The 24613-nt window shown below is 38.3% G+C and overlaps 1 protein-coding gene across 6 annotated transcripts in view; it reads left to right on the top strand.

Annotated features, from left to right (window-relative positions):
- The window catches only part of NPAS3 (neuronal PAS domain protein 3), a gene marked incomplete at its 3' end in the record, with an annotated part of 606741 nt that overhangs the window by 62599 nt on the left and 519529 nt on the right, over nt 1-24613 (top strand). The window contains exon 2 of one of the 6 annotated variants that reach the window (XM_080345060.1): nt 18348-18437. The exons of the other annotated variants lie outside the window; for them this stretch is intronic. Coding sequence (XP_080201186.1) covers nt 18348-18437 — 90 coding nt within the window. The remainder of the gene's footprint in view (nt 1-18347; nt 18438-24613) is intronic. 6 annotated transcript variants of the gene reach the window in all.

Here is a 24613-nt window from a genome sequence, read left to right as displayed (position 1 = left end):
TATGGGATGCTGGTTGGGAGGGTAGTGGAAAAAAACAGACCCCAATAAAGCTGAAAAATCTCTTTGGAGATTTTCTCACTTGGACAAGTGGTTCATGTGAAAGAAACATTTGTGGACATTTCGCAAATATGTTTGTTTATGTTTTTAGGGAAGCGTATTTGTTCCTTTCGTATTAATCACAGCAGGGAGAGAATTCTTTCATTTTCAAAAAACACAGTTCTTATAGTTCTGTATGATTGAGATCTGTTGGGTTTTGGTATAATTGAGATCTGTTGGGCCCAGAAAACCTCCACCACACAAAGCCCAAGCAAGTTGCAAGTGGTGTCGTAAAGGAATGCTTCTAGCAAGTTTACTTCTCCTCTAGGGATTAAGTCACCTGTGCAGACACTTACTGTGTTTTAGGTCAATCTGTGAAAATGTCTAGTGTAGAACTGAAAGTTTCTATTCACACCATTTACTCCAAATATTGTAGTTTGGACGAGATTGTTGCTGAAGTGGTTGAATGTTTTGATAAAAGCATATTACAAGTAGAAGATGCAATTTAATGCTTTGCACTTGATTGAGTTTCATTTTTTTCAGGTTGTTGTTTCTGTATAGAAAGTAAACGGCAGTGGAGTTTACTTGGAACATGCTCACCTGCCAGGCTCGCTTTGCTTAGAAGCACGTGTATGGTGTCTACAAAGGCTTGAGCTTTTCTTGTTTGTTTTCAGTGTATGTGTGTGTTTGTTTTTGATTTTGTGGTGTGTGTGGGTTTTTTGTTTGTTTTTTCTTGCATTATTTTTCAGTGTGTGGGGGGTGTTTTTTTTTCTTGACTTTTTTTTTTTTTCCTCCATTTTCCAGAGAGGGGTTAGTATTAATTAACACACAAGCAATATGATCATTTATCATTTCCATTGCAAGGGTCTAAGGCTGATCCTTTAACACTGGTAAATATATATTAAAAAAATTATATATACAAGAGGTTAGAAAGACTCTTGAAGTTTAATTTGTCTATTTACCACCATTATTCCCTGAGGCCTGTATTTTATGCACACTCCTTTCCAGAGCATGCTTTACTGCTAATTGAACTTAACCCAAACCCCTTTGCCTATCCTTTTTTGTTCTCATTCCCATCCCTCATACTCTCAAAGAGAAATCTATACTTGGATTTCAAATGTCTTTAAATCTTTATTCATGTTTTTTGTTTGTTTTTTTTGGGGGGGGGGGGGGGGGCGGAAAGCACAGGTCATGTCAGTTAATGGGGTGATGGAGGACTTTGAGGGACTGGTAGAACTTTGTCCTAGCACTGAGAAATACTGGATCTAGAAATTCTGGGGAATGCAAGAGGTTCCTGCTTCTCTAGCCCATTGCCACAGTGACCATTTCAGTTTATGGTGTGACTGGTGCTCCTGCCACTCGTTGCCTCAGCAGTGGATGGCAGGAACCTTTCTGAGGTGTGTGCAAGCCTTGGGCTCAGCTCAGGCTCTGATGAAAGCAAGTCCTGCAGCTCTATGCTTTCCCTGTATGCTGGCTGTTGTGTCTCAGGTAAGTAGCTGCTGGTGTGTGTGGCGGGGGTGGGGGTGAGAGTGTATAAAACAGTGGGGACCCATGCTGCTGAGGTTGCTGGACTCCCAATTAAACTTGGAATTGAATTTAGGGCTGGCATATGATAGGCAATCACTGTGGACTATGTTGAATTACTGTGTTTTGGTTTTGTTTAACTATTTGGGATTTACAGTCTGTTCCATATGGGTGGCTTGCAGGCTCTGTTTTCAAAACTGCATGTTAAAATAGCTTAGTCTACTGATGTCTTAATTATTTATTCTCTTGCTAAGGTCCTTGTCCATTAAAAATAGCAATGTTCTGTCCAACTGTAAATGGAAAAATAACTTTCTTTTGGCTACCAGTATTAATGGGAATCCAGTGACAGATGCTCATGTTATCCTTGTTTAGTAGGAAGAGGTAGCTATGGATACTAGCACCGTGAGGCTAGGGAAATGTCTGTGCTCTTGGGTTTTGCTCATGGAGTTGAGTTTGCAGCTACTCTACAGTTCACGGTCTTGAGGTAGCAATCCCAAGCACCACCATGCTTTGGGATGTTTCTGAGAAGCCATCATGGACAGTTTAGCTATACTCTTGCATATCAGAGGAGATATGAATCATAAGATGCATGGTGTCAGCAGGAGTCTGTAGATCAAATAGCATTAGTGGGTTTTGACTTTGTCCGTAGCCAGCAGGTGCTAACCCATTGAAGCCTCACTCAAGGCTATGCAAGATTTCTATACATTTACAGCACAGCGTTTTGGAAGTTGAAAAATTATTCAGAAGTAGTAACTATGGTGGAATTTTGCAGTGCAAGTTAATGACGTTATCTTGTGGTTCACTCTGCATGGACAACCTGATCTCTGCCATCACTTCAGTTTGTTAACTGTAGCCACTGTTTGAATTTTTTTTTTCTCTTTGTGCACAGCAGTCTCAGCTGTTTGTGGCAAGCCAGTAGTAGAAACACACACACACACACACACACACACACACACACTGCACGGCCACCTTTTGCCCTCTTCTGTCTTAGTGAGAGGCCCGTCTGCCCAGCTCCAGCATGTAGCAGAGAGGAGCATCTGGCCCTTTGTGATTGGAAACTTGCTGGGTAACTGATTCCGTATGCAGAATTAAGGATGCTGAAATAGACCCTGATGACAGCAAAGCTTTCATGAGAGGGTTCAAGAAGTTGACGTTGATGCCTTAGAACAGTTGAAAAGAAATAATGACGTGGAAGTGAACTAATATAAATAATTTAATAGGAAATCTCTGTGCAGTCTCAAATACAGTCCTCTTTTGTTCTGAAATATGTTAGTGTCTGGCTATTTTTCTGGTGTTATGGAGCGAGTATAAAGATCTAGAAAAGTTGTAAAATATTGTCACCAGCAGAATAGCAGAGTCAGAGCATTTCAAAAGAACAGCAGTTGTTCAGAGAACAAATTATGCAAAGTAACATCAGGAGAGGGAAGGAGCATTTTATTCTTACAGGTCTTACCATTTTACCATTACCCTGTATGCAATCTTAGCAGTTTTGGGAGTTGACACTTTTACAACATATTGGGCAAAAGTACTGGAAATTCAGTTTCCTGGTGTTGCGGGGCGGGGGAGGGAAGTGAACAAGGACAGCCTGTTATCCAAGTAACTTGAAAAACATTCCTCTAGTTATGTTTAATGCTTTACTCATCAGAACTGATGTATTTATTTATTTATTTATTTTTAAAATTTGGAAAAAAAATAAGCTGGCCGCTGCTACTAGGTGGAAAAATATGAAGAATCATCAATGCTGTTCTACAAAACATTTAGGGATAGACGCTAATATCCTTTGGTTATTTGGAATATCAGTTTGAAAATAAAATTAAACAATGTATAGCTGTGCACCACCTTTTTGTATGTTTATTAGACTGTATTAAAAATATTTTTGTTAGGAGCTGCATTTTCTCTGCACTGAGCTTGCCTTTGTGCGGAGCTGGGAGGTTCATGTGAGCAGACTTTCTGTCCTTTAGTTTTTGAAGACTTTTGGCTTGGATTTATGTGGCTTAACTACATTTTAATAAAAGATTACAGTATTCTGTATAGTTATCTCAGCGTGAATATTGGAACAAAGTGCAGTTTCATCAGACTTCATCTATAACAGTTTTCTGGCTTTGAGGTAGCATTTGTATATAGTAAGCAGAGAGTCAATAAACGTAATCTTAGACAGGTTTGGTGTGTGTGTCGGTTGTTTTTTTTTTTTTTTGAGTACTCTTCTGCTATCTGGTTGCAGTCTAATTTCCATTGTATTCACTCTGCTATAGAAATACTTAATGTCAGGAAGGAGATATTTACTGGAATACACGAGTCCAGAATTCATCATGATTCAGTGTGAAATCCGCTCGCCCTTTGCTCCCCACCCCTCTTGAATTGGAATGAAATGTGCCTTAAACTGAAGTGAAATACATCACATGCAGCAACAGTGGGCCCTTGCTTCGCCTCTATTCCTGGTGTGAAATCGATACACTATCTTTCCTCCTGACCTGTTCTGTGACCTCCATTGCAGCTTTCATGCTGAACAGCAATTGCTTTGAACAGTCTGGGTCTGCCACAGCTCACAAATGATTCTCAGCCTCTGTCTAAAACCGGTGCTGATAACAAAAGCTTGATTTTAAATAATGCAGCTGTAGTCATCTCCTAATTATGAATTACATGAAAGTGCATGGTCTTCTATTATTAAACATTTTCAATAGCATGTACGGTATGTATGCAGCCAGAATAATTCCTTACTGAGAAGACACAGGAGTTCTGTTCTTAAATGTATCTGATAAAGTTTGTTGTTATGGAAGAAGAGAAATGTAGCAAATACTTCAGAAGACTATTCATGCTATTTTTAAGTGGAAACACATTTTTCTTTGACTTTATCACTAGCTAATATGTACTTTTTTTTTTTCCTAACATTTGAATTTTCAAAGAAAAAACATTAGACGATACATACATTCCAAAGAAGGGGACTCTTTCTTGGACTAAGATGTTTTAAAGCTGTCACAAAAGTAAGCAAACTCAAATCCTTTGGTTAAAAGGAAAAAATCAAATCAGAGAGGAAAACACATACTACATTCCTGATTACTAACTAATAGTGATTCAGGAAATATCAGCATTTTTGAAGGTTTATCTTTTTTTTTTTCTTTTTTTTTTTTTGGGCATGATTTACCAGAGGATTACTGTGGAAGCAAAGGCGAATTGAAGATATAATGGGCATTTATGCTTGCACCAAGAAGTCTATTGTGCTGTTAGCTAGATTACTTTAATAGCCTTTACTGGCTTTGAAATCAAGAAGCTGCATGAACTGCCGGATAAGCATTCATTTTTCCAAAATTTTGTGGTAGGAAATTGGATATCCATGGGTTTCTCTTATGAAATGTCTCTGCCATTCTTGTCCCCAAAACAAAAATGTGACTGTAGCAATTTTGGAATCATGTTTGAAGTAAAAATCAGCTTTCAACATACTGTAGTTTACTAAGCAATGCTAAACCTTGTAATGGTAAATTTACTGTCTGGATTTCACTTATTTATGAAACATTTTAATTCTTTTATTGCTTCTTCATGTATTCATTCTGGCTGTTACTAGCTTAGATTTCTTATATCACCAGAATCTGGGAAGAGAGAGATGTATAATGATGGTGTCTGTATGATTCGAAGAACCATAAGATTGGTTGTGAATTACTGGTGTCAGACTAAATAATATGTTACAGAAATAATATCCGTTTGTTAAATGATATCTGTTTGGAACATTTTCCAGTCATCTCTATAGTGTTAGAGTTTTAACATTACTGTCACCTTGATTTGGAGAACTTAAGGTGTGTAAAACTTGCTGCGTTTCCAAAATATAATAATATCATTGTAATATAGGCGCTCTAGACATAGTTACTGATGCAGTATCACTGTCCGGTAGCAATATTAAAATAAAAAGAAAATTAAAAGAAACAACATGCCACAACGAAACAACAACAAAAAAATCAGACTGTTTTAAGAATGTTCTTAAAAAAAAAAAAAAACAAAAACCAAAACTAAATGGGCTTATAAGAATCAGATAACCAGGAATCAAAAATCAAATAGACAGGCGATGTTGCTGTGAACCCTTCTAAGCACATTAATGCTTCTTAAAAATGAAGTTTTCTTACAAAATAAAGTTTTACTGAGTTGTTCTTTGAGGCTTTCCATGCCCCAGCTGTTTTCTCTCCATTAATACATTTAGATTTCTGGTTTTCACTCATTGTTCATGAAGAGGTGTACATAAAAAAAAAAAAGCCTGTCAAAATAGGTCCAAGTCAGCAAGAGGCAATGAGAAGTTTAAGCACTAGTTACTGAGAACCATTTATTCTTTAACATCAACATCATCCTTTTTGACCGCTAGATGACATCTATGTTTTGCTGCACAACTCCGGGCTTATTTTCTGTAATTTTAGACTCATCTTTGCTAGTTGTTTATTTTTAAAAGTAATTTAAAACATGTTGTACTCTAAACATGGATGAAGTACATAATGCAATATTTTCAGCTCAAGCCAATATTAAAGAAAGGTATGTGTGCAATACTGTATTTTCGAGGAATAATATCCACATTGACTTATCTGCAAACAAACACAAGTTGATACAGTGTTTAATAAAAATTGTACTTACTTACACATAATGGAAATTGCACTTGCAAAACAGGAGGGAGAATTTTTGTGACTTAGGAGTCAGTTCCCGTTTGGGGATGTGTGTGTGGCTGGTGTGCATGCACAGTTCTGCACATGTAGTGCTACAGACACAGGTTCGGCGTCTGCAGAAACTTAGGCTTCAAGTAAGCAGAGGGAAAATAAGTAGCTCATATTTCCATGTTGCTGCTGCTGTTGTTTCTCTGTAAACACAGTCCTAGTTTGAATATAATCTTTCTGTGAGTGTGTTTTGTGAAAAATTGCCACACAGTAGTTCAAGAACTCTTCTTGTCACTCAGAAGTTCAAGATAAATAATAGGGGTCTCCCATTCATAGAAATAACCAGTTTTAATGGTGAGAGATTTATAAGACTATATAGTGATCAAAATAGTTTTGAAGCAGACAATAGCACGCTAACCTAAAAATAAAGTGGAGAGTATTTCTCACATTTTTTTTTTTATTTCATGGAATACTCCCAAACAGCATTTTCCAAATATTTTATTAAAGTTCAATTCCCTTAGCCAGAGGTTGTTTTATTATTACTGTGAATATGAGCAAGTAATATGGTGTATGTTCCCTCCAATGAATTGCTGTGCAACAAGACTTAATGCTAATTCTACCTTTCCCAAAATCTGATATAAAGCAATTTATCTTCTAAATAATACTCCTGAGTACTAAACCTGAAATGTTTTGGCTTCAGCCCAAGTCAAACTTCAGGAAGCTAATTCTCAGGAGCAAATTCCCTACCTCTGTAAATTTAATTGTTATAATGAATAGAATACATGTGTCAGGATACTATTTATGAATTCTACCTGTTTACTTTTTGTTCCTGAAACAGAAAACATCAAAGTGACAGCATGAAGCTCACATAAGTTTCACAGGCAAATTATTATTATTTTTTTTTGAAACAGAAAAAAAATTGAGACATAAACCTGTTAAAGTGGACAAATCCTATCCCCTATTCTGAGGGGTTTGAAAAACTTTAGCACTGATGTGTAGTCTGTCCCTGTGTTCTGCAGAGCTCTGTGTAAGAGTTTCCTGCATTTTGCTGTCCTAGGAGATCCTGTCAGTGGAAATGGATGAGCAGTAACTACATGAATCCACCAGCAAAAAATAGTGTATGTACTGGGGCACTGAGAACATGGACTTTCAGCCTGTGGGGGCAAGTCTTATAGCATCAGCAGCCATGTTTTTTTTTCCTCTCATGTGAGGGTATGAAACCCTACAGTCCAATTCAGGCCTCTTAGATTATGGACTGAAGTTTGCATCTAGCCCTACAGGTCTAGTTCTGTTACTGGTTCTATTCTCTGCTCTAACAATGGCAAAATTGAGGGTCCAAACATTTAAAAAATACTTTGCTTATCTCAGTAGTGATATAACTAACTTAAAAGCATTATTTTGTCCACTTTATAATAACATGTTCACATTTTATTTGAAAATTAAAAAAAATCTTAGGACTTAAATGTATAAAAGAAACAAGGATGACTCTTATGCTTGAAAATGGTGCCTTTCTAATCTATTAGAAATTAGTTATGACATATTAATCAGAATGAGGAAAAGATGGTGTGATATTTCTGACTGTCAAAAATTTCTGAAAATGTCCCCCACTAGAATCTTTTTGAGGAAAATTTAATACTTTTATGAGCTTTTTTAAAAGGGAATAAGATATGGAAGAAGCTCACTTCTGCTTAGGTTTGTAGAGATTAGAAGAAACTGTGAGGGACTTCTGAGGCACCTCACTGAGCAAACAGGCAGCATAATGGCAGCTGATTCATTGCTGACAGATGAAACTTAGTGCACATTGGAAAAAGACAACCTGAACTACTCATACACATTACGCTGTTTTAAATTAACTATAACCTAGAGGAAATAATTCCTGGATGTCACTGTGGGCAGTTTAGTGAAAATCTCTGCTTTAGTGTGCAACACTAAACATAAAAGCAAAGAAAATGTTTAGCTATATTGACGTATAGAGTAGAAGATGGTATTGAAAATGCATGTAATGATACTATAGTGTGAGCAGTACAGCAAATGTGTTATGGTATATAGATCGATGGTATGACATCAGTTGAATAATGTGTTCAGTTCTGATCACTGTGAGAAAGATATAGCAAGAATAGAGCCAGTCTGAAACAACAAAAAATATTTGTGTTTAATGTGAAGAGGCTGAAGAGATTGGGCGAGTGTCGAGAGAAATAAGATCAGAGTTGAGTGTCATACAAAATACTAACAGTTATGCACCAAATGCTGCCATTTAGTATGCTTATAATGAGAGATGCATGTGGATGTAATGTAAAATTAAAAGTTGACCATCTGAGAATACAAAAATGTGCTCAGTCTCCATCCCTATGCTGTATGATTAATTATTGAATTTCATTGCCCTCTGCATCCTTCATATAAAAAATGTAGAAAGATTCAGAAAGGATTTGACATTTGAAGTATTGAGGACATTCACCATTTCAGCAGGGGATGGACTGAGGTTTGGGAATTCAAGATCTCACTTCACTTCTGTCTGATACTGACCTGCTCTGTGACCTTGGGCTTTGCCTCACAGTCTTTCTCAGCTGCAGAAGTTTTTAGTTCTAAAGGACCTAGGACAAGACTTACAAAACTATTTAACTGCTTGACTTTTAAGCAGGTGCTAAGCTTCCCATTTAATCCGTATGAAGTTAGATTCCTATGTAAGAATTAACTGTCCAAGAGTTTTGTGTATATTGTGTCCTAGACAGAGATCCCTGATGGTCTCCATGTAAACAACACCAAATTACAGAAAAGCATTGGGGGGGGGTTGTTTGTTTTTGTGACAAAACTATGTATGTTAAGGTAGATATGAGCCAACTACTAACTGGATGGACTTCTGTAATAATCTTAACTGCACAACAGGTGTTTTTTTCAAAGCTGTTCATACTTTATGTGCTTATGAAACGCAGCAAAACATCAGACCCAAGTAGTATAATCAAATGAATAATTGTTGTAGTCTGTGCTGCTTTTATAATATCAGTGCAGTGGGGGGAAGCAAAACAAACAAACAAACAAAAACCAGACAGACTAGATATACAGGTTAGTTTATGTAGTAGTTTGATGCCCTGGAAATGGCTTTAAGTCCTTCTGGCTCCATGAGATTACTGTCAAGTTTGCTGGAAGGAGTTTCCTCAGCAGAGGCCAACCCCAAATAAACCCTCTATTTTATGATGAGAGGGGACTCGTACATGCAAATCAGCCAGACTCTTACTAGTTTTCTGTTCAGGTATCCCATTGCACACTGCAGTAAGTATTTGGGATATGTATATAGGACTCTCTGGTTTAGGCTCCAGCTAAACACAGGTATGGACCATAAAAGACACATTTCTGAAAACAAGGGTCTGAGCTGTTGCCTGTTCTTTTCTGCCTACACTGATGTTCCTCAAAGCTTGACCTAATGCTGTTTTAGAGTATATTGTAACCCTTCTGCATGCTGCTTGGAAATCTGATGGTACAGAAAACACATTCAAGTATTTTTTTTCTCCTGACTGGTGTACCAACTACAGATAAAAATGAGTGGTCATTTTAGTGGTGGCCTGACTGTTTTGGCCTCTTCCTTTCTTCAAGGGATGTCAGAGATACCGTAAGTGTCAGGCAGAAGGCCCAGGTAGATTTTCCTCCCCTTGTCTCTCAATATTTGTCAAATCAGCAGAAGAATTGTGTACGTTTCTCTTTAGCTTGTTATATTTCAAGCTTCTGTCACATGGTGGGAAGGAATCTGGTACCAGATCCTATGTTTTAGATTTAAAATACTTAATTTAAAAAAAACCCAAAAAACTATGAATATGGTACTATCTTAAAATTACTTGTGTGTGTAGCTTAAAAAATAAGTGGTAAGACCTCACTCTAAAGTTGTCTACAGACAAAATGGAGAGAAATAAGAAGGGGAGGAGAAAGGGTATAGGGATACATGGAAAGCTGAAGTAATATAGGGGAAAAACTGGCCAGAGTTCTGTGTCTTCTTTGCATTGAGAAGTTTTATTTTGGAAATTTTAAGTATCTGAGTTTCCATAATCTCTTCTGTTTCCATGGCTGGTGTCATTTAAGTTTTGGCTATGAGGTAGAAATTTGATTTTCTTTAAAATTTTGAAGTTTATATACTTGCAAAATAGAAAAGGCTAACAAAATAAGTTCATGTTCACAAAAACGAAAAAACCTCACAGCAATTAGAGACCTTTACCCAGAGATTCACAAAACTTGTTTGATGCCCAAGTCTTATGTTTCCCAGTGACCGTCTCTGAAAACTGATGTCTGTGGCTGTCTGAATCTGAGCCATCGTACGCTTTGTCCCTATGTTCTCAATGGAAAAAAAAAATCCAGACAACCCTTGTCCTCTGGAAGCAATGGTACTGTGCTGATATTTGCAGAGGAGATAAGCTATTCAGCACAATTTCTCAGTTCTGAGGGTGGAAGCTCTAATTCATGCTACTTTTACTGATTAGGAGGTGAATCCCTGAATGTAAGAACTTTCCTACACAGAAAATGCTTCCCACACCAAGCCTGTGTTACTACTACAAGCTTGAAAAGTTATGTTGATCTGTGCAGGTGTGGAAAGGAAGATGAAATCATTGGTGTGTAAGAATCACAGGGTTAAACATAGCACCTTGAGCTCTTCCAAGAATTATCTGGCAATTTTTAGAAGGTAGGAGTAAAGTTAAAGAATAGAAATGTAGATCTTGCACAATTTTTGGCTTATTTTCAGTTATTACATGGGAAAAATATGTCAGTCTCGAAATTAAATGATCAGATTTAACTGTAAGCACCAGATTTGAACATTACCACAGTTATGCACCCAAAATGAGGTAGGAAAATGAAGTTATTTGCTACAGCCTACCAAGTCTCCCCAAGAATGCTCAAGAACCCAGCAGAACTTGCAGATTGCCACATGGAGTAAGAACAATGGGCTAACTCCTGTCCTTGAAGTCTGCAGTTACAACACGGGATGGCTTCCTCTGTTGTCCGTGTTGCTGGGACAACAGGGAGCCAGAGACCTAGCTTTGTCTTGGACCAACAGCATGCACATAATGCTGAGTGTCATTTGCTTCATAGCTGTCCTTCCGGCCACCCAAATATGAAAAGTGGCAAAATGCTATTCTTTGTCTGTCTTACAAGAGAGAAAATTCAAAGTAGATGAATAACCACCCCGGATTATCTCCATGCGCTTTGAAGAGGAAGAAGAAAGCAGCCCCTCGAGCTCATCTCTGACTTGCCTTGCTAGAGGCTACTGACAGCAATACATTGAGTCAGGGGCAAGGGAAAGGCAACCAACACAACGTAAAAAAAAAAAAAAAAAAAAAAAAAAAAAAAAAAAGAAGAGAAGCCTGGATGTTTGATTGCCCTTGAGAGAAAGGGGACAATCATCCTTTTGAAGAGGAGTAAAGCTGCTACAAAAATTGTTGTTTAAGGTCATGGTGATATGCATTGTATATATAAAAGGAAAAAGAGGAGTAGTCTGGTTTGTAACATCTTCTAAATGCAAATGTTGCCAAACTTCAGAATTTTCAGTCACAATGAGAAATCAGGACTATGCATTGGACTTCTGCCTTTGAACATGCATCTGTGGTAAAGAGGGTGGAGATATGGGACCAAAAAGCTAATCTCTTTCAAAACATTTTTTTCCAAAATTGAAATCCTGGTTTTAGCAGGTGTATGGACTTCTGCTGAAAGTTAAATGGCTAATACCAGTGAGAAGAATGTATGTCTGTAGTTCTTGGATGCCCTTGAGATATACTCTTCTCATGTACCCAACTGACCTTAAATAACTTCACTGTCATTCTTTGAAGACTATGGAGTTAAATGGACAAAAACTTATTTTCTTGATTGTCTTTCCATGACTTTCTATAAACTGTGTCATGAAGTCCCCTTGTTACCTTGCTTAATGAAGTAATAAGTTCTGCTTGAATATTTGAAAGCCAGAGACCAAACAATTGGAAAAAAAAAATAGTGCTGGGACAGTCTTATTTTGCCATCCACTCTGAATAGGTATATGAGCTGTAATCTCCATCTTCTGTAGGGAGCTATGACCTGTTTTAAAACAAAAGTATTAGTAAATGTTAAGTGTGGATGCCAAAATATTAGGCACATATATAATCAGAGTTATTTTTAAAGAAAGTCACCTGGGAATTGGTGTAAAATATTCTTGCACCTTGAGATTATATATTTTCGGAAGAAAGTAATTAGATCTTTACAGAAAAAAACCATTATTAGTTAGAATTCTTACTCCTGGCAGGATGTATATAAGGTAGTAATTTTAAGGCTTCATATCTATATCCAGGAATAACTGCAATTCTATGAACTTTCCTGATTCTGTGCAAGACATGCCGGTCCAGGTACTGTCTGGTATTTTTGGTTCCCACAAAAAAGGAGATTTTTCTAAGAGCATTTTTGTACCAATTCACATAGAGGTAGAGACTATAATTCTAGTACTTCCTATGTCAGCCTTAACTCCGAATTTTCTTGCTTTCCAAGATTGTTAGCTATTATATTTGCATTGCTTCACTTAAGATTTTTTCTAAATAGTTCAATATCTTACTTATCAGAGAAAAGCAGGGTCCAGTTAGTTAAGGTTTCAGTTGTACGTGGAATGCGACTTCCTAAGCTTGTCATGCATCAAACTGTTATGGCTGGCAATTGTTTAAAAAAATTCATTTTGTTATGAACTAGCCTGTTTTCAACTGGGCTGTTCAGAGATGGATTGCTTTCTTGAGTTTTTGACAGGTGTAATTGTTAAGGCGTCATCTGTTCTTGTTTGCACAAAATACATTTTAGCCAACTGTAGGACTTGCCCGCTAATCTTTCTCACATCATTCCATTCTTTGCTTGCCACTAGACAAATCCCCTGTTATTTGACCAGATGGTGGAAAATCCATTCTCATGATAAGTTGCTTCTAGTTTGCATTTAGATTACCTGCAAAAATGGAACAATTTACTACTCTGCCTCTAACCATCTCTTTCCTCCTTTTTTCCCTTAGTTTGACTTCTTGTAACTAATTATTTAAATTCTGCCTGTGAGTTAAAATTAGTCATAGCTTACACGTTCCACATGTATGTAAATGCACTTAAGTTCCACCTCAAGTTGTATGATGAATCCATCTAGAGCTTAGTGACACATAAAGATAGGAAGATGAGCTGTCTGATGTGCAAACACAGCATCTTAAAATCCTTTCACATGTGAGGTGATGCTCTTGAACTTTTTAGGGAAGGTATGCAACCTCTAAAGACCAAGGTCAGGTGTGAGAGTGCACCCATCATCATCATCATTTTATAGCACACACACCAAGCAATAGGTGATATGAAAATTGGAGCGAAATATCATGTTTCATGCAGTGTTTGCAGGCACTTTGTTTCTAGCTGCTTTGGAAAATAACCTTTTGTACTACAGAGTTAGTTATAACCTGAAACTCATTTTGCTTTTATTGTCGTGAAGTGGCAACTTTTACACTGTCTAAAAGCTTATATGAGAGTAGGTGTATTTGTTTCTCAAACCAGTCAAAACCCAGCTAAAATTGGAGTGAACTAACCACTGCAAATTGATCAGACTCAAATACTCTTCAGTGCTCTAATTTTTAATACAGAGAAAAATATAAGAAATCAATTTGAAAGCATAAAATAGAACAAGAATATACAGTACCCAGAGTAAATAGCCAATATACAGTTTTATCTTGAGCTAAATCAATTTTGTATGTGGAACCTGAGAGGTATACTCTATCTGCTGACATAATGTGCTAAAAACAAGTTAGCAAAATTAATTAGGTGAGGATTGTCTAAAATTTTCGTTTTCGGTGAAAAAAAACCCAACAGAACCAAAAAACAAACAACAAAACCCCAAAAAAACAAGAGTGGTTGTCTTGGTAAACTTTTTTTTTAATCCTAGCCATTAATTTTTACTACTTGTTTTAGTGTTTTGTGGGTTTGATGCTGGGATTTTATGTGTGGTTTGTTCTACGCAGGTTTGGTTTGTGGTGGGTTTGGTTTTTGTGTTTTTGTTTGTGTGCTTGGTTTTATTTGTTTTGGGGTTTTGTTTTGTTTTTTTGATTTTATTTTTTTTTTTTTTTTTTTTGGTAAGGAATGCTGAATAAGCTGTTCTGTGAGGTGGTCTTAATTTCTGACCTGTTTCTGACCCACAGCCTCATAGTTATCAGATGATAATTAATTGTAAATGTAAATCTATTAAATGACAGCTAAAGTGCATGGGACAGAGGGCAAATGGGTGTGATGGTGTTAGGCAGCTTCTAAATATGTTAAATATAAACATAGTCTTTATTCAGCACAAAAGTCCATTTATGGAAATGTACTTACCATGCTAAAATGATCCTTAACAATAAAAACCAAATGTCATACAAGAAAATGTGACTTTCCACCCCCCCCCCCCCCCCCCTCAAAGAATTGCTCTAGGTGATAGCTACATAGTTAAAAACCTGGTGTGGACTTTGATATGTATTCCACGGTGTCTCAGGACTGTTTGGTGTTCAGGTTAAGCATGATAGGCCCCATTCTCTGTTAATTTAGATACTATACAATCTTTATGAAGTCAGTGGGATTCTAAGAGATTTACACTGATGTCTTATTTGTCTCAGTGTTTTGGAGCATGATTTATTTTTTTTAACATTGTTTCTGTTGCAGCAGAGTGGGGATGGAGGAGAGTAAAATAACTCTTTAAACAAAATTGTTAGTAAGCTTTGAGTAAGGATTGGGTCCAAAAAAGACCATAGGGTCTTGGCCCCTAAGTGGAATTCAGCCCTATACAGTGCAAAGGAAGATTTATTTCCCTCAGACTATGATCAACAGCAGCTGCTATCTTGTTTATAGAGCCTCATATATTGCTTAGCTTAAAAACAAAACAAAAAACACCCCACATGCTCCCCACCCTCCAAAAAAAAAACCCAGACAAACAAACAGTTCTATATTTAAGCGTCTTCCCTGTCTTTGGCTGTGGCACCCAGTTCTGGCTTGCTGTAATGTAAAATTATGATTCACAGTCCAGAGCTCTGATCTGGGCTTAAATCACAGGACGGTTGAGGTTGGAAGGGATCTTTTGTCTAAAACCCTGCTGAGTTGGAGAAGCTGGGTTACCTGGAGCGGGCTGTCCAAGCAGGCTGACTGTCTCCATGTGTGGAGACTCTGCAGCCTCTCTGAGTGACCCATGCCTGTGCTCTGTCACCCTTGCAGCAAAAAAGTGTTTCCTGATGTTCAGATGGAACTTCCTGTGTTTCAGTTTGTCTGTCACCCATTTGAAAAAAGACCAAAAAAACCCCAAACAATCAAATGCCAGCTGGCTGGTATGCTGCACTACCTTGGTGCAGTGCATACTTATTTAGGACCTATTTCATCACAAGGCTGTTCAAACCCATGTCTTCTACTTCCCAGCAGAATGCCGTGACTGTTTCAGATTAAAGGTTTTCTGGACTAAGCCATATTCTGCTCCACTTGTTTAACTACTCAAGTAATAGCAATAATCAGTATTACTATTAAAGGTTCATTTGGCCAGAGAACTAGTGGAAGAGAGAGCATAATTCTGAAGCCCTGTGATGAGGGCACTCATCTGGGAAGGATTCTGATAGTTTTTACAAGGACTGCTTATGCATTTTTGAATGACTCTTAATATAACATGCTCTCACTGGCTCCCTTTCATCCAATGAGTACTGTTTTTTTTTTTTTTGTTTGTTTTTTTTTTTTAAAGTATCCTTGTTTTAACAGGAAGAGTTAACATGTGCTTACTTTAGAACAGTGGTTATCAAGGAGCCTGTGGTAATCTTTGGAGCTGTGGGGCATGTATGTTTGAATCTCCTCTGGCTGAGAGGTATGGAGAGCCTAGTTCTCATGTCTTTTCTGAAGCCATGTAAAACCTGGCATCTCTTCTAGTCTTGTTTCAAGGAGCAGGAAGTGGGAGGCCAGGAGGGTGTCAAAGAAGTGTGGGTCAGCCAATGGGACAGTGCACTGAAGATTTTGAGACTTGAATTTGCTTTGGCATGGGCATTTCTGGGTGATCCAGACTGAAGCATATGTGTATCCTGGGCACAAACAACACAGAAGAAACTCTCTTGTTATGGACTTTTTTCTTTTTTTTTCATAACTTGCGTGGTTCCCTAGAGTCATAGAATGTCCTGAGTTGGAAGAGACCCACAAGAATCATCTAGTCCAACTCCTGCCCCTGCATAGGACAGCTCCACAGTTCACACCATGTGTCTGAAGGCATTATTGTCCACTCTCTTCCTGAATATTGTCAGGCTTGCAGCCATGACTATCTTACTGGGGAGCCTGTTCCAGCACTCTACCACCCCCTAGGTGAAGAACCTTTTCCTAATGCCCAACCTAAACCTCCCCTGGCACATCTTCCTGTCATTCCATCAGGTTCTGTCATTGGTCACCAGAGAGAAGAGATCAGTGCCTGCCCCTCCTCCTCCCCTTGTGAGGAAGCTGGAGTGACAATGAGGTCTCCCTTCAGTCTCCACTTCTCCAGGCTCAACAAACTCAGTGACTTCAGCTGCTCCTCATACAGCTTCCTCTCCAAACCCTTTACCAGATTCATGGCTGTCTTCTGGGCACTATCTAGTAGCTTTAATATCTTTTTTTTTTTATCCTGTGGTGCCCAGAACTGCACACAGTGCTCCAGGTGAGGCCGCACCAGTGCAGAGCAGAGTACTATCTACCCCGCAGGTAGTACTTGTGTTGCAAATCCTATTTTAACATACTTGGCTCTCGTCATACACTATATGGTGCTTAGGCATCTAACTTAAAGGCACTGGATATCACAATAAATTAAGTCTCTCTGGCAATGCCTTAATCAGTGAATTCAGGAGTATCCCAGGACTTGGGGGTGTTTGGTCCTGCCATCATGAGGTACCTGTCTCCTCCCTCCTGCATGTGGGTTCCCATGGGCCAAAACCAGCACTGAGGCGGATGCTCAGACCAGTTTTTTTCCAGTTTAAATGAGCAAGGGACCACGGTTGTTGAGACATGAAGATGTGTGTGCTTGCCATTCTGTGTAGGTGCAGTCTAGGAGGAAAGCCCTCAGTTTCCACAGTACATAACTTTCCATTTCTTGTAAAGCTTGTTGCTTGATACTGATACTATTTTTTTTTTCTCAAATCTCCACTCTTAAATTACTGTTGACACAAATATGTGATTTTTAAAACACAAGACTAGCTTAGAGCTATATAGATGTTATAATGTAAAAAAAAAAAAAAGTAATAACAAAATACTATATGGAGAAGAATATTTATTTTTAAAAAATTCACAACCTAAAATTCTACATTTGAAAAATCTAAAATTTCTCAAATAATTTGTACTTACTCTAGTGTACTACCATTATATTAAAAGCAAAAATATATTAATTTGTGAAAGATACAAAAGCATGTCAAATGTGTTTTTATTCCAGAGAAGGCGGGGGGTGGGGGTTAAGAAAATTGGTGGGTACTGTTTTGTGTGCAATTCCGAAGTATATTTTAAAAACAACATTGAATTTTTATAGCCAAATTATATTTTCTACTAACAGGGAGTTGGGGAGGGATGAATAATAGAATGATTGACAAATCTTTTAGGGCCTGATTTTACAAGATGCTGCGCACCTCCTGATTGCTGCCAATCACTTTCATTTTCTTTCAGTTGATCTGAGAACATATGGCATTATTCAGATGGTGCTGAGCGCCTTCAATCACAGTCCTTATAATGCCACAACATCCTCATTCTGTGCAAATGTGAGAATCGCTGTTGACGTTTTAAATTGGAGGGTTATTTGGTCTTTGTCTGGACAAACTCCCAACTGATGTAAATGGATGTTCTGCCTGTGGAAGGATTGCAACAGTAAACAATAAATAATCAATTTTATAGGCACTATTGTATATGCACAAACTATGTGAACTATCAATTTGGTTCATTAAATTCTTTACCGCTTCCACTTTTATTTGATGGGGAAAAAAATACTGTTCTTGTGGAGAACTGAAGTTTAGTTTACTCTCAGTGCAAATTTTGAAAAGTGAAAATTCTGGATGTTATGTGCACAAGGCAGTTGATGTAAAGAGATCAGAAAGGTGTTTAATTTTAAAATAAAACAAATCAATTTCAACATACTGATTTGTCCTGCATTACAGTTACCTGTAGAGAACCTCTAGTCATGTCTATCTGTTTTTGATGCCTCTACAGAATAACTGTCCAGCATCCTCTGCCCAACCAATCAGAATGTAGGAAAATCTACCGATATGACGGAATCTACTGTGAATCTACCTACCAGAAGTATGTTGAAATCTGTGTGAGTCTTGCCTCTAGCTCGTGCATTTAGTGCTCGTGCTCTCCCGCTATTCAGAAATTACACGTGTTGAAACCGTACACTTCTACTTGTGTGCAAAACCTCTAGAGCAGGGACAGAAATATGTTGTTTAATTCTTTGGGATTGTGCTCTAAAAGCTAAAAAGCAAATGAAACCCCCTATGACTTTACTAAATCTCTTAGATATGTTTCTGTACAGTGCAATAAACAAGAATGTATACACTAGAAAATCTAGGCAAAATGTATTGCACAGGTGCTTCACATCTTAGGGATTTGAAAGGTGTGTTATGTATAAATTAGCTGTCACTTTTTTTCAGACGTGTAATGGAATGATGAGTTGTAATTTGCATAATCCTTTAAGAAGTCAAATTATACTGTCATGTAGCAGACTTAACATGCTAGCTAGGATTTCATAGCTTTGCAGCTAATTAGCATGTACCTTACAGGACAGTTAAATTGAAGTTGAGTCCTCTTGCTTTGCAGTCATTTGCCTTTGTCCATGGCCCTAACAGCGCCTGCTTTTGTGCATAACTCCAGACAGTTTCTGGTGTTTCTGACAAAAGTGCTATTGCTGTGGACAGGCAAATGAAATGTGCTTGATTTCTGTTGTTTTTGCCATCAGTGATGTTTCTATTTTACTGTAGTAATGATTTAATAATCTATTTTTGCATAGAATTTGAAAGTATACATTTGACAGATGTGTTGTAGATAATTTTGCATGAATATATTGTAAATGCATTATGAATTTTCTGTTATTTCACTGGATTCTGAAACTGCTTTCTATTACTTAGTATTTACTAATCACACCATCTATATTCTTGTTTTGTATCCCAGTGTTATCATTTTCCTCTTATGTATAAAAGCTTTCATTTTCCAAAACCCCTTTAACTTGTAAAGATCACTTGTCCTCTGCATTGCAACAACATGTTTCTTTGGCAAAGCAGTCATACTCATTATAATGTTTTAGGTCATTCTCCCATCCCCTCTTTCTATTCCATAACCTGCTGCTTGTTTCTTGAATCTTTTCTTTTAGCAATGAGTACAACCATATCAGGAAAAGCTGTTAATTCAGTGTAAATGAAGAAAGACTATCTTTTTGGTTTATGGAAGTCAGAGGAAAAGAAAAATCAAGATTTCTCAATATACTTACAGCATCAGTGTAACTTGGTGACCCAGAATGAAAATCTGCCCTTTTGTGTGGCTCTTTTGTGAATGGCTACTTTTGGTGTGAGATATGATTATTCATGATTTTACACTGACTTAAAAATATTTCTTGAACTTCTTGAATTTATATCATTTTGTTTCTATGTCTCCAAATAATGGTAGTGTCCAGGGTAACTAAAGTGGTCTAAATCTAGCATGGGTTTAAATGTCACTATAGAACTTAACTTCAGTGGTTTTACTTTTTATTTTGGTAACACTAGTTCAGTAACGGTTAAAATGTATTCATTTGTTTAAATGTATGAAGCAGATTTGTTGTGTACTATTTATACCAGATTTTACGACAACTTCAAGATTTTGAAACTTTCTGGAAATAAGAAAACTTGGCACAGTTTGTCATGAGTGTTAAATACAGTGATGGCTTCACTCTGAATGCTGCAAAATATTTGATTACAATTTTGAAAATTCGGTAGGATTTATACTCAGTGTAGTTAAAAACAACTAGCTGTGCTGACCACAAAATGGCATAGTAGATGTTTGCTTAGAAGTAGGTATACCATTGCAAATAGGCATTGGCTAAGTAGCTTTTCAAATAAAAGGGAAAATCAAAAAATTGGACTGGTGATGAAAGTGTTGGTTTTGACATCTGTTTTGTCATACTGGAATGTGAATTTTGAAGTATTATACCCCAGTTTACCTCACTTATAGAAAAACACCATGGATTATTTTGGAAAACTAACTGCTCGGTCGTCCTCCAGAAAATATGGAAAGCTTTTTGATTAGTGAAATTTTTTTCTTGGTTGCTTCTTCCATGCTATTTGACTTCTCTGAGGTATTATTTCTGTCTTCTTCCCAACTGATGTTTTTGGTACTTTTTCCTGCAGTAATTTTTTTCCAATGATATAACAACAGGTTACTGAAAACTTCTCACTAATCAGGAAAAAAAACAGTCAAGCTCTTTTCATGACACTTTTAAAGCTTATACTTAGTGCTACGAGACATGTGAATGTTTGGTACTAGATGTTCATGTGCATATCTTATGCAGGCTCAGTCTCTCCTTGATTAGAGAATGGATGTAAAAAAGCTGCTAGTGGTAAACAGAAAGGGCTGCGTGACCCTCCTTTTTCCTGTAGGATAATTTCTGGGCTGGACACAAAACAGTGAACTACTTATTCTGAGAATTAAAGGAATCTTAAGGACTGGCTGTACAGAGTAGGAGAGGACACAAAATTGTGGATTTGGGAGCTTGATTGTTTTTCCTCCAGTCTATTTTAAAATTAAAAGAAGTATTATGCAGAGAGCCTACTCTGGATTTATGCTTAACCATGTAACTACTGAAGGTACTTTGTGTAAAGCTACTTAGTAGTTGAAATTGAGATATTCTGATCCTTTTTGTAAAAATTTGAAAGGATCACGGCATGACCTCCTAATCCAAAAATACTTCTCAGAAAACATGTGGGGAAATAACCTCTTTAGTCAAATCTTAGTGCTAATACATATGAGAAATAAGAGTTTGTAAGAATTCTTAAAAGTGTGGATTGGCAAATGCATTATAGTACTATTAAAAGAAACAATTGCAAAAAGCTTCGCAACACAAATTCCTGAGGAGGGGGACTAATGATTACATTAGCTAATGTATATAAAATTGGCAAAATAATAAATATTTTAGTACAAATTCCTCTAGTCTATTTATGATCCTCTTGCAATTGAGTCTCATAGCTGCTGCTAGATATCCTGCTTGGAACAGAGTGGAACACACAGTTTGAAAAGGTGTTGGAAAAAAAGCAGATTTTTTTTTTTTTTTTTTTTCCACACCCTGTTGTCCACCACCATGGTTGAACAGGTAAATATGCTTTGTAAAATGCTCTAAAGTAAACTTGAAAATAATTACAAATTGTTTCTGTGTTTACTAGCAGTAGAGACTAACGCACCAAGCATTCTTAAAAGATTTTACCATTCTGTTTTTTTAAGTAGATAACATATCTTGAGCTATGGAAGTAAAACTAGAGGCTTGTCAGTTATGGGCCTGGAATTCAGCTGTCCATCAGCTCCTGAATATTTCCCCTTTTATCTTCTGGTTCCCACAGCTGTAGCCAGGAACATCCAGGCTCTTCTTTTGAGATGCCAAAGAAAATTGACAACAAAAAGAACTATTTTCTCCTTCATTTCTAGCAACTTCATGCTGTCAAGGTTTTCTGTCTTGCCCAGGTTGAAAATCCTTTCTTCTGCTTGCTCAGACACCTAGGATTTGCACTCTTGTTCACCTTTATGGAGTGTCAAACAATGAACCAAGCCTGGGTAGATGATCTCCAGATATAGCCCAAGAGGAGCACAGCTTCCTGCCCATGCTCTGGTTTTATTTGTTGCCAATCACAAGGAGTCAAGAATAGGGGTTTTTTTGCTTCTCTAAAGAGAGTCTCTGGCATGTACAAGTATAGGATATGTCAGGGTTTGTTGTTTTTTTTTTTTTTTTGTTCTCAGCGTGGAAGTTATTCCATTCATAAAGTGGCCCTTCAGAGTATCACTTAGGTTGTGAGGGGAAATTCTCAGTTTGGTGCCTGGATCCTATGTGCATTATCATAGAATTATTTAAGTTAGAAACGACCCTTAAGATCATAGAGTCCAACCTTTAACGTAACACTGCCAAGTCAACAACAAGACCATGTCTTCAAGTGCCACATCTACGCAGTTTTTGAACACCTCTAGGGATGGTGACTCAACTGCTTCCCTGGGAAGCCTGTTCTAATGATTGACAACGTTTCCTGTGATTAAATTTTTCCTAATATCCAATCTAAACCTCATCTGGTACAACTTGAGGCCATTTCTTCTCATTCTATTGCTTGTCACTTTGGAGAAGAGACTGACACCCACCTCACTACAAACTTCTTTCAGACAGTTATAGAGAGCAATAAGGTCTTTTCTCCAGGCTAAATAGCCCCAGTTCCCTTAGCTGCTTCTCATCAGACTTGTGCTCCAGACTCTCCACCAGCTTTGTTGCCCTTCTCTGATCTCTCTTCAGCACCTCAATGTTGCTCTTGTAGTGAGAGGCCCAAAACTGAACAGAGCATTCAAGGTGCAGCCTCATCAGTGTTGAGTACAGGAGGTTGATGACTTCCCTAGTCCTGCTGGCCACACTATTCTTGATACAATTCCAGGATGCTGTTGGCCTTTTTGGCCACCTGGGCACACTGCTGGCTCATATTCAGCCAGCTGTCAATCAACACCCCCAGATCCTTTTCAGCCAAGTAGCTTCCCAGCCACTCTTCCCTGAGCCTGTAGCACTGCCTGGGGTGCAGGACCTGGCACTTGGCCTTCTTGAACCTCATATAGTTGGCCTCAGCCCATTGAACCAGCCAGTCCAGATCCTTCTGAGCCTTCCTACCCTCCAGCAGATCAACATTCACACCTAGACTGGTGTTGTCTGCAGACTTACTGAGGGTGTGCTCAGTCCCTCATCCAGATAATTGATAAAGAGATTAAATGGAACTGGCCCCTGTACTGAGCCCTGGGGACCACCACTTGTGACCGGCTACCAACTGGATTTAACTCCATTCACCACAGGTCTTTAGGCCTGGCCATCCAGACAGTTATTTACCCAGTGAAGAGTATGCCTGTCCAAGCCATGAGCTGCCAGTTTCTCCAGGAGAATGCTGTAGCAAAGTGTCAAAGGCTTTACTGAAGTCCAGGTAGACTACATCCACAGCCTTTCCCATATCCATTAAGTGGGTCACATTGTCACAGAAGGAGACTAGGCTAATCAAGCAGGACCTGCCTTTCATAAACTCATACTGACTGGGCCTGATTGCCTGGTTGTCCTCTATGTGCCACATGATGGCACTCAAGATGATCTGCTTTGTAATCTTCCCTGACACTGAGGATAGACTGACAAGCCTGTAATTCCCTGGATCCTCCATCCAGCCCTTCTTGTAGATGGGTGTCATGTTTGCCAATTTCCAGTCAACTGTGACCTCCCAAGTTAGGTGGAACTGCTCATAAATGATTGAAACTGGCTTGGTAAGCACCTCCGCTAGCTCTCTCAGACCCCTTGGGTAGATCTCATCCAGCCCCATAGACCTGAGTGTCTCAGTGGTGTAGCAGGTCGCTAACCGTTTCCCCTTGGATAATTTGGCCTTCATTCGGCTCTCTGTCCTTGTCTTCTGGCACAGGGGGGCTGTGTATCTGGAGCACAACTGGTCTTAATGTTAAAGACTGACACAAGGAGCATGTTTAGTACCTCAGCCTTTTGCTCATCCTTTGTTACTATGTTTCTTCCCTCACCCAATAAAGGATGGAGATTCTCTTTAGTCCTCCTTTTGTTGCTAATGTATTTATGAACATTATTGTCTCTTATGGTAGCAGCTAGATTAAGTTCTAGTTGGGCTTTGGCCCTTCTAATTTTCTCCCTGCATAATGCTGTGACAACCTTATAGTCCTTCTGAGTTGCCTGCTGCTTCTTCCAAGTTCATAAACTCTTTTTTCCTGAGTTCTAGCAGAAGCTCTCTGTTCAGCCAGGCTGGTCTTCCTGCCAGCTTGTCTTTCAGCACATGGAGACAGACTGCTCCTAAGCCTTTAAGATTTGATTTTTGAAGAATGTCTAGCCTTCCTGGACCCCTTCACCCTTCAAGACTGCCTCCCAAGGGAGTCTGTCAACCAGACTCCTAAACAGAACAAAGCCTGCCCGATGGAAGTCCGAGGTAGCAGTTGTGCGAACCAGCTTCCTTACTTTTCTGGGAATAGAAAACTCTGTCACTTTGTGATCACTGTGCCCAGGATAGGCTCCAACCATCACATCACCCACAAGTCCTCCTCTCTTGACAAGCAACGGGTCCAGCGGGGGCTCATCCTGAGCCTGTAAAGGCTCAAAAGATCCAAACTTAACAGACAAAAGTAATCTCCTCTAAGACTATGTGTTGACTCAAAACCATAAATATTTGTACAACTGAGAAAAGGAGGCACAAGGCTTAACAATTCCTGTCAGCCTC

The sequence above is a fragment of the Nesoenas mayeri genome (genome assembly GCF_963082525.1).
Source record: "Nesoenas mayeri genome assembly, chromosome: 5".
In the NCBI taxonomy this organism is placed as follows: Eukaryota; Metazoa; Chordata; class Aves; order Columbiformes; family Columbidae; genus Nesoenas; species Nesoenas mayeri.
Note: the sequence above shows the minus strand (reverse complement) of the source record. Positions and strands in the feature narration are given on the sequence as shown.